At 31.6% G+C, this 16,682-nt stretch overlaps 1 protein-coding gene, 1 long non-coding RNA gene and 1 other non-coding gene across 13 annotated transcripts; 1 reads left to right on the top strand and 2 right to left on the bottom strand.

Moving 5' to 3' along the window:
• Positions 1 to 3,122: 3,122 nt before the first annotated feature.
• Positions 3,123 to 4,474, top strand: LOC146939602 (uncharacterized). Its single transcript, XM_085757937.1, has 3 exons — positions 3,123 to 3,210; positions 3,303 to 3,517; positions 4,106 to 4,474. Exons 1-3 carry the CDS (start codon positions 3,133 to 3,135, stop codon positions 4,365 to 4,367), a joined length of 555 nt encoding a protein of 184 aa, XP_085614063.1. The 5' UTR covers positions 3,123 to 3,132; the 3' UTR covers positions 4,368 to 4,474.
• Positions 4,475 to 8,308: 3,834 nt separating this feature from the next.
• TRNAA-UGC (transfer RNA alanine (anticodon UGC)) lies at positions 8,309 to 8,381 on the bottom strand. Its single transcript has one exon. It is a non-coding gene; the product is annotated as a tRNA-Ala (tRNA).
• Positions 8,382 to 9,553: 1,172 nt separating this feature from the next.
• LOC146939600 (uncharacterized) lies at positions 9,554 to 15,966 on the bottom strand. 11 transcript variants are annotated; one of them, XR_015031707.1, is made up of 8 exons: positions 15,603 to 15,966; positions 15,042 to 15,230; positions 13,250 to 14,005; positions 12,520 to 12,638; positions 11,469 to 11,617; positions 11,083 to 11,163; positions 9,889 to 10,018; positions 9,554 to 9,766 (listed from the first exon to the last, which is right to left on the bottom strand). It is a non-coding gene; the product is annotated as an uncharacterized LOC146939600 (long non-coding RNA). The 11 variants fall into 11 exon arrangements; XR_015031708.1 differs by having other exon boundaries at positions 12,520 to 12,624; XR_015031712.1 differs by having other exon boundaries at positions 11,469 to 11,600; positions 12,520 to 12,624.
• Between the last annotated feature and the right edge of the window lie 716 nt (positions 15,967 to 16,682).

Raw genomic sequence — 16,682 nt, 5'->3', positions numbered from 1 at the left:
AGATAAATATGAAATAGTTGTTTCGAAAAAATAGTGCTACAGATAAATATGAAATAGTTGTAGGGCTAATTGGTTTCGGAAGTAGAGATAAATATGAAATAGTTGTTTCGGAAAATAAAAGAGATAAATATGAAATAGTTGTTTCGGAAAATAGAAGAGATGAATATGAAATATGATCAATGGTTAATATTGAATGGCGTCTAAATGTGCAAGATCCAATGGCTTAGAAAAGTGGAGGGAAAAATGGGGGGAAAATATTAGCGTTAGGGTTATGTTTAGGGGTTAAGATTTAGTAAGTAAGATGTTTCGGAAAATAGAATAGATAAATATGAAATAATTGTTTTGAAAAATAGAAGAGATAAATATGAAATAGTTGTTTCGGAAAATAGAAGAGATAAATATGAAATATGACCAATGGCTAAAATTGAATGGCACCTAAATGTGCAAGATCCAATGGCTTAGAAAAGTGGAGGGAAAAATGGGGAGAAAATATTAGGGTTAGGGTTAGATTTAGTTGTTTCGGAAAAATAGGGCTATAGATAAATATGAAATAGTTGTTTCGGAAAAAAGAAGAGATAAATATCAAATAGTTGTTTCAAAAAAATAGGGCTATAGATAAATATGAAATAGTTGTAGGGCCAATTTGTTTCGGAAGTAGAGATAAATATGAAATAGTTGTTTCGGAAAATAGAAGAGATAAATGTGCAATAGTTGTTTCGGAAAATAGAAGAGATAAATATGAAATAGTTGTTTCGGAAAATAGAAGAGATAAATATGAAATATGATCAATGGCTAAAATTGAATGGCGCCTAAATGTGCAAGATCCAATGGCTTAGAAAAGTGGAGGGAAAAATGGGGGAAAAATATTAGGGTTAGGGTTAGCTTTAGCGGTTAAGCTTTAGTAAGTAAGATGTTTCGGAAAATAGAAGAGATAAATATGAAATAGTTGTTTCGAAAAATAGAAGAGATAAATATGAAAAAGTTGTTTCGGAAAATAGAAGAGATAAATATGAAATATGATCAATGGCTAAAATTGAATGGCGCCTAAATGTGCAAGATCCAATGGCTTTAAAAGTGGAGGGAAAAATGGGGGAAAATATTAGGGTTAGGGTTAGCTTTAGGGGTTAAGCTTTAGTAAGTAAGATATGAAAAATCAGAATCTATTTTGCGTTTGTTTACTGTAATAAAAATCACTTTTTTTAAACAAATAATCTAGTTTGTTTGGATACAACTATATAAAAGGGATTTTTTTGTTACAAAATTAGTTCAATCTTTTAAATTATATTTTCTCTCTCCTCTAAAAAAAATCTATTTTATTTTAAGCTGCTCCTAACAGCTTCTCATTTGAAGCTGTTTTTAGATTATTTTTAGATTCTGATTTTTTTAAAAATCTGTAACAAACGGATGCAAAACTCTTAAAAGTGATTATTTGTTTAAAAAAAGTGATTTTTTTCTTAAAAAAGCTATAACAAACGAGCTCAAAATCACTTTTATTTTAATCCGTAACAAACGGGGCCATAATCTCTAAATTATTTTATGTGAAAATCACTTTTATTTTGATCCGTAACAAACGGGCCCTTTCTCCCTCCTCTAAAAAAAATCTATTTTTTGAGAAGCTGCTCATAACAGCTTCTCATTTGAAGCTGTTTTTAGATTTTTTTAGATTCTGATTTTTTTAAAAAGTTGTAACAAACGGATGCAAAACTCTTAAAAGTGATTTTTTTAAAAAAAAATGATTTTTTTCTTAAAAAAACTATAACAGACGGGCTCTAAAACTAAAGGCTTGTGAAAATCGATTGTTGAGATTGATGTGTTTGTTGTATATAAAGGGAATACATGATTTAGGGTTGTGTTATACCTTAAAGTATAGTTTGTTACTGAAAAAATGCAAAATATCATCACAATCAAAATAATTTATATTATATGGTTTTGGCCTTGGATTAATCTAGAGTTTGTTACTCTTTTTTTTTAATTAATAATCTAGAGTTTGTTACTTTTTTTTTTAATTCAAGTTTGTTACCTTTTCTATAAAGGAGAGTTTGTTACTTGGTAGCATAAAAATAGCATTTATAATCTTTATATTTGTTTTTTTTAGGGAAATCTTTATATTTGTTGTTGACTACTAGCACTTAACCTTTTGAAGAGATATAGGCAAGTGATAATAACTATACCGTAAAAGGGAAGCCGCACAGCCATTGAGAGAATAGAGACAGAATCGACTTCTTTTGCAAACAACAAAGGAGACTTTGGGAGTAAGTATCCGTTCTCTCTTAGGGTTTTTATGGTTCTACTTTCATTCTCTTTTAGGGTTTTTATGGTTCTACTTTATTTTGATGAAGACTATTATTGTTAATTTAATTTTGTTTAACATATATATAGCAACTAAGATGTCTTCTAGGGTCTTTCTCGGATCTTGAAGTTGAGATACTTTTACCATGTCTTGGATTTAGGCTCTAGTTTCTTATTTGAATTTCTATTCGTATTTCAATTAATTTGGTCATATTGATTTTATCACATGATTAAGATCTATCACCATTTGCATGTTAATAATCTCATAATCGATCAGCAATTGTAAAGCAATTAATTGGTGAGCTTATATTATAATATGTGAGACTATAAATTTGTTTGATCAACCTAATTTTAGTCTTCAACTCTTTTGTGTTCTATGCTTTTCTTGAATTTTAAACTCTTTGCATGACAAATTTAAGGGTTACTTTAGGAAGGAAAAAAAAGATTATTCAGGAATGACCAAATAGGTTAGTAGCTTTAGTAAAGAAATTAATAATAATTGAATTAAAATAAAGAAATTCAAGTAGAACGAATCAAAGATTACACATGAAGCCATGATTACACCAAAAAGAAGAAGCCATGATCGTAGGCCTCAGTACTTTATTGATTTGCTAATTTGTGTTTTTGTTCTTGTCTTTCATTATTTGATATTTACTTAATTAGTTTCCGTAAAAAAATTCAATAATTTGTTAGTCTAAATAATAAATAATTTTAAGTAGTTTGCTACAATTTTTGGGATAGACAATAGTTGTTTTAACTTTTAAGTGTGTTTTTAAGCCAACAATTTTATAGGTTTAAATCACTGTACTATCATATTTTCTCTACAGCAACATGGCGCTTACTATGACAAAGATGTCTCTCATTGTGATAATGCTTGGAATAATTTCTTTTATTCTAGGCATTGTTGGTGAAAATAAAAAGGTAATATTTATAGTAATGTTTAGAAAAAAGGTTTTAGCTTCAAATTTTTAAGGAATATGATTTTTGTACCACGTGTTGGGTTTATTTTTTAGCCTCCAATGGGAGTTATTGTACAAGAAAAAGATGCTATGATGTGCAATTACCCAAGTGATCCAACGGTGGCATTTGGATACTCTTCTTTAGGGTTTCTCGTGGCATCATCTTGCATGGGTTTGATATCGTTATTTTATTCATACAATGGTACATCTGTTCCTCCTTCAGCCTTGTTGAAATACACAACTTTATCTATCTTCTTGGTCTTGGCTTTGTAAGTTCTCTTATCCAACACTCTTATGATTGCTTTATTTCTACATATAAAGTTTTTTTCAATAAACCTACCTATAAAGTTTGAAACTTTCTCTATTGACTAGTAACAGAGGTGGATCTAACTCATGTCATGTGTGGTTATAGCCACACATGATTTTTTTCTTTTTTTTAAATTAGAAATTATTTCTTTAGCGGTGGAAATAATGACTGAAAATTCAGTCGCTAAAGTAAAAACCGGTTCTAATACATTTAGTAGCAAAAATAGTGATCGAAAATTCAGTCGCAAAAGTATAAAATATTAAAAATTCATTGTTATTTCGGTTGCTATTTATTTAGCGACACTTGAAATGTATTCCTAAATTCATCCATGACTAGTAGTATTTAATAATGATGTGTGTGCGCGTGCAATTTTTCTTATATACTCCCTCTGAACACTATTATAATCAAATATTTTATTTTTAGATTCATTGAACAACTGATGTATCTGTACTATATTATAGCTAGGATTGCGTAACTTTTATTAGGATTGCATAACTTTTTCCAAGAGATACCTAAAAGAAGAGACACTCATTCATCTTATTTATTTCAGGGCTTGCAGTACATTGGGTGCGATAATGACAATATGGCCAACAGTAACAGAACAATATCTCTGGAAATCCAATTCCTATCCTGCTAACATCACAACTTCTGTTAAGCCAGATTGCCCTACTGCCAAGACTGGTCTCATGGGTAGTGCAGCATTCATGAGCCTTAATTCATCTCTCTTCTGGCTATTATCCCTTATGTTGGTGAAAAATGCAAGAGAAGACTATCTTGAAGATGTGCAAGTTTCTCTCTCAACTTCCATATAGCTTGTTCTCTTTTTGTTTTACATTGTTATCTATTTATGAATAGATAGCATCTTCTTCTTTGTATATATTCTATTCTTCTGAATTTCAGAGTAAATTCAAACTATATTGGTGGAGTGCATCTCTTATGTACATTCTTCCCGAAACGATTTGCCAAATTAATTAGATAGATTTTTAAAAGCCTTTAATTGTTTTTATTTCTTTTTAAGCAAGCAAGCATCTTACAAATTTATTTGACTTCTCAAAATGAGCAACTAACTTTAGGACGGTTATTGAATTGAAATTTTAAGAGATTTTAAAAAACATTTTGCTATCAAACAAATCTTGTACTTCAATTGAGACTTTAAAATGATATTTTTTTTTTTTTACAATCACAAATTTAACTTTTTCACTCATCAAAATAGTCATAATACGGGATGGAATATAAGCAAAGAATTGACGATTAGCTTATGACAATGCTGCTCGAGCTAGTAAATAAGCTACATTGTTGGCTTTCTTCCTAACAAAATTTATCCTAAAGTTTGGTAAAGAGTGCATGATATTTTACAAGCATATAATAAAGCCTTAAACTCCCTTCTATGACTCAATCTATATGCCATCAACGACTAGCTTGCAATCTAGTTTCATAGACACTCAAGTATAACCCATATTCATAAACCAGAGGAGCTAGCGCTTGTTGCAAATGGTTTGCCTCAAGGCACCAATGAGTTTAATTTGAAGTTAAATTTGAATTTAAATCAAATGTTACATGCAAAGAATTTGGTTTGTATTCATGTGTTTGGATTGCACGTTTTGAGGACGAGTTTTGTACCTATAACGTTTTCATTAGGAGTGGTGCTATATATAGCGAATCACTTCCTCGTGAATATCTCACGAAACTTAATTAACGAGTAAACAAACGACTTGGAAGTCATGGCAGAGAATTTGAAGCCATGACAGTAAAATATTTAAGAAGAGAGTGATGTTGTTGGAGTGGAAGATGAAAGGAGGATAGAGAGAAACTGGACTATTAAATTTAAATTAAATGATAAATAATGCAAATGGATAACAATAGACTAGGTGAGGGGTGCGAGATAATTGAGGACGTTTTGGTGAAGTGCATTTTCGCGATAATAGGCACTCTTTCACTAGTTGCCGCCTTGACCTTGAAGTCTAATCCGTGTGATGCGTAAGTTTTTTTAGAGTTTCGTATATAAGTATTAAATTGGTTATATTATTAGAAATCATCCACTAACTGGTAATCAAAAACCATCCACTACCATTTAATGGAATACGACAATATTTTGAAAATCGGATCAGTCATCAATCTGGTAGGTACCTATTGGTCGAACCACTAGATCATTGGTTGAACCACATGCTTGAAACGAATAACCCGGATGTTTAATTCGGTAGCAATCAAATTTTTATTACTACTATATATCTTAGAAGCCATAAATCTCTCAAGTGGAGCAGACAATATAGTTGCAATCTCTAGGGTGGGTCATTGGTTTATTGGTCAAACCACCGAGTCACCAGATGAATTGAATGCCTGAACCGGATGACCTGGTTGTTTAATTTGGTTTCTATAAAAAAAAAAATGTACATGTATTAAAGCAGATTGAATCGGATGACTCTGGTTAGATCGGTCTATATTAAAACTTAAAAAAAATGTTTATGACATGAACTTCATTTTTTTTGAAGGAATGACACGAACTTCATAACAATATACATTAATACATTTTCTTTAAAAAAAAATGTACATTAATACATTTAAAAAAATTACAAATTTAATAAGAGAGTTGTTGTTATGGAAAAGGTTTGTGTATGACTTATCAAAACAATTTATTACTATTATATATTTTAGAACCCATCAGGTCGTGTTTTTGAGTTTTGCATGCTCGACATTTATATTTTTTTCCAATAAGCAACAAAAACGGGTGGGAGTATGGTTAAACAATATAATGATAATTAAGCTAACCAAGAAGGACAAGATTATGGTTAAACCAGCACAATTAACATTTAGTATAATAAGATCACGTTGTTGCTTATTTACTTGTATGTAATAAAATTTGTTGTTTTGATCCAAAAAAAAAAATGTTGTTGAACGCTTAGCTCAATTAGTAATAATGACAATGTATTATGCAAGGTTTGGGGTTCAAACTTCGGCACCACAAAAAAAAAAAATTGTTGAACGACGGTAAAATTACATATTATTATAAGTTTTATTTTTTTATAAATTTTCTTTGGCTTAGGGGGTGTATTGGATTATGATTTTAAAAGACAATTTTTGTATAAAAAAGTCATGTTGAATTTAAAAGACTTTGAGAGATTTTAATGACTTTTAAGATTTTAAAAGACTATTAAGATTTGTAATTGGGATTTTAAAGTATTTAAATCATAAGATTTCATAGGATTTGAAATGACTTTATGGATTTATAAGATTTCAAAGGACTTTTTAAACTTAAAAATAAAAATAAAAAAACCATTTAAAACACATTCTCTAGCGCGCACAATATTCTCAAACACTCTTATTTGTTAAATTGCAAATTATTTCCCAAAAAAAAAAAATCAATTCTACCATAAAACTATGTCAGTAACTCAATAAAAAAGCATCTGGTGTTAATTACCCAGCAACTTAATGAAAAATCAATCTTTTATATGCTTGGTATTTTTATTTATTCCAGACGATGCTTGGTAACATACAGTGTTGCAAATGAGTGTCTGGATATGGTGTTTATTAGCTTTTTTCCAAAAGAAATTCAATTTTGATTGCGACGTTTTTCGAAGCATGACAGACACTGTGATGATAGTTTGATACTGTATTTCATTCCATAAATAATTGGCATGGATGAGACAGTACGTAATATAAAAGTTCCAGGAAGTTATTGCATGAGAGTTTGGCTATCACATTTTGTGTTTTGCATCGAGAGAAATATGCATGGTATAACAAACTGTGAAAATGGAAGAGATGAAGTTAAATAAGAAACATATTCGATAGAAGGACATGAGAGAAAGGGGAAGGAGATAAGGGAGATGTAAAAACAAAAAACAAATAAAAAATGAGAATCCATAGAAATCTCATGATGTTGGTAAAGACTTTTTAAAGCTAAAAAATCACTGAAAAGTCCATCAAAATCCATATAAATCCTATTTTTTTTAACAATCCATTGAAATCAGAATTTTTTTGAATACCAAAAGACTTTTTTAAAGTTGTAAAAAGTCTTAATTGAATACCATAAGATTTCTAGACTTTGTTTTAAAAGTCTAGAAAATCCTAATCGAATACCACTAGACTTTTTTAATTTAAACAAAAAACTTGATTAAATACCACATGACTTTTTCATCATAAAAAAGTCTTTTAAAATCCTTCCAAATCCCAATTGAATACACCCCCCTTAATTGCATGTTTGGTCCTTTATGTTTATTTTATGTTTTAAGTTGGTCATTTATGTTTTAAAAGTTTCAAGTTGGTCTCTTATGTTTTACACGTTTCAAGTTGGTTCAAAACATTACTCACATTTAAATAAGTTAGTCCCTTCCGTCACATGATCATTTGAAGATTTGGGTTGACAATGTGGGCGAAGGAATTTAACTTATTTAGAAAATCAGTTTTAAAATATTTTCTTAATTTTTTTGTTTAATTGAACTCAATATTATGTCGCAAAAGGGACTAACTTATTTCAACGTGACTAACGTTTTGGACCAACTTGAAAACTTTAAAACGTAAGGGACCAAATTAAAACTTTTAAAACGTAAGGGACCAATTTAAAACCTAAAATAAAGATAAGGGATCAAACATGCAATTAAGCCATTTTCTTTTAAGTGGAGTTTGGTAAAGAAAAGAACTTGAAGGAAAGAAAAACAGTACAAAATGAGGGGATTATTTAGTTAGTTATAAGAGAAAGTGAAAGGAAAAAAAGTTAAATATTATTCCCATGGGGAAGAGAAAGAGAAAAAATTGATGCTGGAGATGCGGGGGATCGAACCCCGTGCCTCTCGCATGCAAAGCGAGCGCTCTACCATTTGAGCTACATCCCCATATATTTCATTTTCTTGTTTAATTGCATATAAAGTAAACGAAACATATATATTTTAAAAAAAATGGTGAAAATAACCTTTTAAAATCAAGGAATTTTCAGAGAGGCTAATCAGATTGTACCAAAAAAGAAAAAAGGCTAATCAGGGAGCAAAGAAGCTTGTGAAACATTGTTTGACATTAGATAATGGTGTCAAAATTTTTTAAATTTTTTCCGTCTTATTTTATTTTGGCTTGTTGACTGATGAATCATGAACTAATTTTGCTAGAGGTTTTTTGTTGTTTCCTCGAAGCTTAGGCCCCTCGTATTCACCATAAAAAAGTAGTGTTCAATCCATACAAGGCATTTTGCCGTAACTCAAATGCCATTCTCCAACTCATTGGCTTCAATCTTGTTTTCAAGGCTGAAAACACATATATATGATTGCTCGATCACCCATATATGATTTGGAGTTGCCAGGATTTTGAATCCCCTCTTTATGGGTGAAAAAGCATATTTATAGGCAAAAATCTGTTTTGACACGCATGAGGTGCATGCTACCATGTACGTCGTGCGTGCCCTTTTTAAGCATATTTATGTTTTTCTTCACACATCGCACACACGTTATAAAAACTCCATTTTCTTTCTTCATTGTGCGCTAGACGCGTGGGCTCGTGTGCGGGGCAGTAGCAATTTTTTTGTTTTCTTCATTCATTATGTACTTTTTTCCTTGATATGAGTTTGGGACTTGTGACAAAATTCCTCCAAAGTGTTTAGAGTTCCAATGCTTGCGTAGGAAAGATAGTCAAAAGCTTTCATCCACACCAAATTTCTATTCACTCTCTCACAACTTCTCTCTAGCAGGTGTGTTGGTAAAACCACTCAATCAACATGTTAATGCCAATTTAGAATAGACCTTCAAATATTCTAAATAATCATTCAAGGTCAAAATAAACATACACATTTTAGAGGTCTTTCAGCATTACAACGTTGTTAAGGTAAATGTGCAATATATTTGAGAAAACTAGGTTTAATGTTGAGTTGGATATTTGCTACTAGATCATCTACCCGTGCTACCGCACGGGTCATATATAGCTAATAACTTAAATTGAAGAGAAAAACTACCGTAGATGTTATTTTTTTTTTTTTTTATCAATCGTAGATGTTATTTGAGAAAACATCACAAATAAGTTATTTTGAGTTCGACAAAAGTACACTCACTCGACCACGGCATTGGATACACAATTGTTAATTAAGGTACCTTCAAAAATACATTAACTAAAAAATGACACATAATAATGGTAAACATCTGCCTTTCATAATGAATCATAACATAATGCATTAACACTGTAGTTATATAGCTCCGAATAAAGACATTAGCATATGGTCACTTAGCTTTTCAATTACCTGTTTCCAAATTAAAAAAAAAAAAAATAAACAGTTTGTGAGGCCAGAACATTTATATTATCAAACATAATTAAACAGGAAAAGGCTTCAACTTAAAATACGCCAATCAAACTTGAACTTACCAATTAACATTATGCCTTTCAAGTCACCAAACGGATTAGCAGCAAAAGAACATCATCAGTGCGTGTTTCACTTGGTTGCATCTGCACAAAGCGTACATGGCTTATAACATCACCTACAGACTGAATTTACCTGCAAAAAGACGGGAACAACCAATAGGAATCAGTCAGGACACAGTATGATCATGTCATACACAATATGAGTAAGCATATTTTGTCACTAAGAATCTTATGTGTTTGGTTCAACAACTTTGAATCAAAAGCATTTTTTTTTCAAGAGGCATTGAGATTAAACAAAACATATTCATGTAATAGGTTGACATTGGCCTAACGATACTACTTGAACTTTTTCAACCAATAATTAGACTCTTTTTTTGGGATCAGCAAATATTATTAACAGCGAAAGTGTGCAAGATGCACAACTAAAGCTCACGGGCACGAAAAGGAAAATTCAAAAGGCACCGAAATACCGAAAAACCCCAAAGCCAAACCCTTATAATCCGCCCAAAAAACATAATAAAAAGCCTGCTGACAGCAAACAGACCGCATGGAGGAAGCAAAAATAGAAACAACACCGTAAATTGCAGAAACAGAAACAGCAGAAGCCGCAACTGAACATAATTGAGGCTGAAATATAAACTGGCAGCACCGACAAACAGAAACAGCAGACGCCACATACCCCAGCCTCAACCTGAAGTCGCAAAAAACTTCCCCTTTACCACAAAAGGCACTCTTTTGGGTTCCACCGCCATTCATAAAACAAAAAAGCCGGCGAACTCAAACGGCTCAAACACCAACGCCACGCCAACACCTTAATATCCTCCACTAACTCCTAGACTTGATTATAAGAAGCAAAATATAAGGCAGTTTGATCTTCGTGGTTTGAGACAATATGTAAGTCAATCATAGACATAATTAAATATTTATAAAAAGGATAACAGAGAGATATTTTACAACTATATACATATGCAATAACAGACACGGACAATAAAATATTTAAAAATTAAAATTAACTTATTTTCACAACAGCACTTCATGAGCATGTAGCTATAGTTGGTGAGATAAGAGAAAAAAAAAATCAATAAGAAGAGAACATGAAGAAGAAATCCAACTAATTCTAATTTCTACTATAGCAAAATGATAAGAAAGAAACCAATAGAAGTCTAAGAAAAATTTAACCAAAAGAAATTTAGAAACCTGACAACGCATGACCTTCTCATCAATGCCTCACTCCACCATCTTCAACATATGAACTCAAACCCAGCCAAACCACCATCCCTAAAATAAGAAGGAAAAAAACCACAACACAAACTTCATAAATAAATAAATAAAATAAACATGTCAAATTTAACAAAATTTATAAATCAAAAGAAAAAAAAACTAAAAAAGAAAGAAATGGTGGAGAAAATCAACATCCCTGCAGAAACTAAGTCGTTACAGATCATCTGAATTGCATAGTTGCCATTCCTGATAAAACTAATTAAATTTGCATATGCATAAGCACCACCTCTATAGTACCGAAATAGAAGATATAATCTAATTTATGGACTAAGACACAATGCTATTCAGCAAAAGAGAAAAACCTTTTAAATTAAGCAATGTAGTTGCAACATCTTTTCACGGTTGAACGCCATAAAAATTGATAAAAGCTTCATAATTTCGTATATTTGCTTCTGTTGGTATTGTGTTTCATGAATCACATTTTTCACAGCAGCCTGTAATGCAGTCATGTCTTGAACTCGATCAACACAAATGAAACAAAGCATTATTTAGTTTGTGGCTTAGGTTATAATGTTTTAAAACATAAACATACACCAAAAAAGTTTAGGCACATTTAACAATGAGCAGGGAAAGCATGCTTGAAAGAAAATGTCAGTTGGCTTACATTGAGAACATGTACTAATATCAGTGATTTGTACAATCTCAAATGCATAGTTGTTATTCCTTTATTCAAGTGCACTCGGCATTCCAAAGTCAAATAAAATATTAAATGCAACTAATATCATGTTGCACTATGTGTGCATTCTAAACAATTGCCAAAGGACCTTATGAGTAACAACAAATATTAAAAAGCTATCGATTGGCCTAGTGGAAAGACATTTTTCTCCAAGCAAAAGTTATCTAGTATCTATACAAAAACACAAAAGGTATCTAGTTTTGAGCAGTTAAGATATAGATGATTACAAACAATTGGTGAAAATTTATGTTCGCTATTTATGAAACTTCAAAGGTTTAGATCAATGGGTTGAGAAAACATGTCAGTAATATCTTTTATCCTAAATAATCTGGCACAGGACTCCTACAACTCAATCTCAATGCTTTCAAACTAAAAACGTAGACATGTCTCATCTTGAACCAAGATTCATGATCAGGTATCAACACAATCATCACCAAATAACACCAAAAATCGAACACATTGACATCCCTTACTTTGAATAAGTTCGCTCAACCAAACTTTTATTAAATAGAAATAATATATGATAAGTTCACTCAAAATTCTCCAAGTTATTTTGGGCATTTACCTACATCTGACAACATACATGTATGAAAATTACTCTTACGTGTGAAAATATTACATAGCAAATTTGTCGCTAATCAAATGGGTCCAAAAAGAGAAAGGAGAAACTGCCTTACGTGTTCAAACTATGCTTCAGAGATGCATCCATTGAGATAATAGAATAATCATTTTGCCCTTGATCAGCTAAACTTTCTTAGAGAAGAATACTATCTGTTAGGTACCTAATAAAATCAAACTGAATCGAATCATTGAACAATGATAACAAAGCAATTGAGAATTAGAGAATGACACCAAACAATTAGAGAATGATACCTATTGATATCATAAAACTACATGGCATAAAACTTCATGGCAAAACCCATTTACAATCTTGAATATATAACAAAGAAAAATAAATCACAAAGATGGCTCATGACAGTACAGAATTATTTGTTATGTAAGAATAAAGACAATGCAATTGATTCCTCTAAATGGATTAAAGAACATTTGATGCTTCATACCAGCAAACACTTGTAAATATTCCTGACATCAAATAAATTAAAGAAATATTGCTATTCAAGAGTGAAGTGAATTCCTTTCATAACTGTAAAAGTCAATCAAATATTAGTACCAGCACTTTCTTTCCATGAAACGTCACTTGACCGAGATAAGTTACATAAACAAAGGATTTTCAGTCGATATATAGAATTAAATTTTTGCAAGCCAAACAAAAACACTTTATAGTAAGACCTATAATCAGATGTTAATCAAATTACTGCAACTTTCAAAGCTGCACATTCAGTTTATGTCCAACACATAAGAACTTCGTTAGATATGGGCTACATAAAGATAAATAGACATACTTACATTGATGCCAAACCTACTTTGAACAACACGAATTCTATTGATCCTAAAGAGGGAAAAATATAAACAGTGAGTAACATATTATTTATAGAGAAACATATATAATAAATTTTCAGATTGGCACGTAAACTCAATTTCTGAATAGTCTCTTTCACTATAGAACGTGCTTCCTAGAACACCCTTATAGAGAGAAAAATTATGAGGAGGCATTAATAATGAATTTGGAAAGAGAATATCAAGTTTTAACACACATCAAAATAGTTGGTAGTTTTATAAAAACAACATCAATGGCGTATTTTTGTGATGCCGCATAAGCTCCTCAAGCTTGAATTAAAAAAAGCTCATTGTAAACCAAAATAAAACACATTTTTGTACTACTTTGCATATGTATTACATCCTCCTAAAGCCATATAAACACAATGTCATTAATAAAATTCAATCATTTAAACAAAAACCATATAGAGAAATAAACAATAGAAACTAATAGCCAATTACAAAACCTTGAAATTCAATAGCACTTGTCATATGTAAAAAATAATCGAGTCCCAAATTCAAGACAAATATCTTTATTAGAGAGAATCATGGTAAAAAATAATAATTGTCACATTCAGACCTCCAACAAATGAATCAGATAAAGAATCACACACAAAACAATAGTTGTGACAAATAAAAGCTAAAAAAAACTCAAATATAGACGATAGCAACAGAAGAGGCATTGGTCTGTTTTCATAACCACAACCACCACCTGAATTCTTCAACCTGCAGTGGAAAAGAAAAAATAGTAATAATAGTATTTAGCTAGCAAATATACATTGAAATCAAACATACTTCGTCACCACTCTAACACTGATGGGTGAATCAGATAAAGAATCAAACATCCTTGTTATCTTCAACCTCAAGAGAACTCAAATACTTGAATATCCATCAACTAAAGAGTTGGAAATCAATTAAAGTTTAGAAGGAATGAAATTTAGGAATTGTTTAGAAGGCAATTTGCAACAAAAAATAACAGAATAAGAAGATTCTGTTTCAGATTAGCATATTAAAAGTATAACAGAACACGACCAAAGCCGATAAAAGTGATATATTTTGATTCAAACACAGCCTTCGTACACACACCTCCACATAACACACTAATTTCCAGAAACATACAAACAAACCAAATGTAACAGCATGGAAAACTTAATATAAATGTAAATTTTAGTTGCCGGAAAAAAAGAATACATTCAGGTTTGTATGGTGCAACCAAAAGAAGAAATGGATCTTCAATTTTCTGAATGTATAAAGCACACAATTAACTGAAAGCCTTAATTGTATTTTTGTACTTTTAGCTTAAGTATCAAGTAATTGTTTAAATCAAATCCTCATACTTTTCAAATGAAACAGATTTGTTCTAAAATTAAGATTTCTTACAATTGCTAATAAAATGTAGTAGGCCTAAAATGTATTGACCTGAATCATGGTTTTTGAAGTGACAATACTAACGGATCATATAAGAGCATCTTCAATGCATGTTCTTACTATGGTTCTTAAATATAACAAAAGATGTATATGTTGAAGTATGTACCACATGTAAGAACGGTTTCATGAATAGAATATGTTCGTACATTATTCTTAATATTATTGTGTTCGTCTCTCTCCTGTGCAAGTTACATTTTTATGCAAAAATTGTTTTTAACTTTATCCTATTGGAGTGAAGTATTGTTCTTAACTTTGTTGGATTGAAGATGTTCTAACAATAAATATTAGCAAGAAAATAAAATGGCCAAGGTCTCAAATTCATTGCAGAGAGTACCTGTTTGGTAATGCCATCTTTTTGTTCTTCCATGAACTATAAGACAACTTCTCTATCTGCTGCATCAGAGACTTTCTTCTCCAACTTCGGAATGACTTCATCAATTGGTCTCCTTAAATTCCCAATGAAAATGCCTCCGTCACCAAATGCACTAACATCCGTAGTGTCGAAACCAAAACAACTCTTTAACTGCACAAACCAAATTAGCAGCATTAGTGTATATATGACCACCACATGACAGAAAGAAAACAATCCTAGTTAGAAATTCCAAAAACATGAATTAACTCATTTGATGTATTTAAAATACCTCCAAAGACTATTTCCATATTACTCTAGAAATGAGTTTCAAATATTTGATAGAAAATCAATATTTCATAAACTATCGAAACCCATCAAAAACCCTAAAAACAAAATTGAAAAACGAAATTCGAGCAGTAAAGTGTAGCGTGCAATCATGACAATAATGTGAATTAATTAAAGGAAAGAGTAGTGGAAATGAGATGCTGAGATAGATCGAAGAAGAAGATGAGAGCAGCGGAGGAGAGAGAAAAGTATACATACCAGAGAGAGAGAAACGAACGACGTAGCTTGGCCGGAGGGAGCTTGAGCATAATGGATGTCTGAGATTCAGCAACGGGAGAAGCTTTGTTGATGAAGGGAGAGAGCAACGACAGGAGCTTCCAGTTGAGATTGCAAATTTCGATGGCTTCTTTCTCTTTATCCGGAGTGGCAGGTTTCTGGCGGCGGGTGATGGTGGTGATACGGCGGATCTCCGCAATAGTTCTGGCGATGGGAGAATGGAGGCAAGAGAAAAGGGGGTGGAGATGGAAAATGGTAGAGAAAGAGAGAGAGAGAGAGGAGGGTTAGTGAAGGAAAGCTGTATCGGGAAATTGAGAAGGGGAAAATTCAACGTTGATCAACGGAGATTTGATCAACGGCTGATATGATAACCTCCCCTAATTACAATGATCTAATGGTCTGGATAGATTGGAGCCAAAAAAGTAGGGTTAGGGGTTAGGAATTAGGGTAAGCATGTTTGCTAGGATTAGATATAAAGGATTAATCCTTTGTCTAATAAATTTACCAACGTTCCCGCTCCTTGCCAAAACACATGGGTACTAGAGTATTTTTTTTAAAAGACCAAATTTTTTTACTTTTTCCTTTTTTTTGTGTTGACTAATCTTAGATGGTTCAGTTTATATTTTTCTATTTTATATTTTTATAGTAGCTAGTTCTCTGTATCTCATCCCAAATTTAAGATGTTGCTAATTCTAAAGAGCAATCTTAGACATAATGTCAAGCCAAGACAAGGTAAGGAAAACTTCTACATAACTCCAAAGAGGGTAAACAATTTAAATTTTAGGTGTTGCACTGTCGTCAACTGCTGTCGTGAATTTAGAGTTTTCGAACATCAAGTGTGTGTTTGGTTGAAGAGAATCCAACTAATAAAAATACACAGGTGCATGACTCGTTCATACAAGAACTAATATCATGAGCCAAATATGTATTTTTATCCACTCGACACCAAAATCTAAAATTCCCCACATAACTATATCCCTAAATCCAACATTCATAAATCAAATAGGTATTTTTTAACCCGAGACAAAATCCCAACATCACACAACTTGTTAACAGCTAGCA

Source organism: Medicago sativa, chromosome 3 (genome assembly GCF_051527215.1).
Source record: "Medicago sativa cultivar Bolivia chromosome 3, Bolivia_mono, whole genome shotgun sequence".
In the NCBI taxonomy this organism is placed as follows: Eukaryota; Viridiplantae; Streptophyta; class Magnoliopsida; order Fabales; family Fabaceae; genus Medicago; species Medicago sativa.
Note: the sequence above shows the minus strand (reverse complement) of the source record. Positions and strands in the feature narration are given on the sequence as shown.

Excerpts from the sequence above, each read along its gene's own strand:
- LOC146939602 (XM_085757937.1), top strand. The coding sequence starts at position 3,133 with ATGACAAAGATGTCTCTCATTGTGATAATGCTTGGAATAATTTCTTTT. Across the intron at positions 3,211-3,302 it reads TTGTTGGTGAAAATAAAAAG|CCTCCAATGGGAGTTATTGT; the intron begins GTAATATTTATA and ends TTTATTTTTTAG. Across the intron at positions 3,518-4,105 it reads ATCTTCTTGGTCTTGGCTTT|GGCTTGCAGTACATTGGGTG; the intron begins GTAAGTTCTCTT and ends TATTTATTTCAG.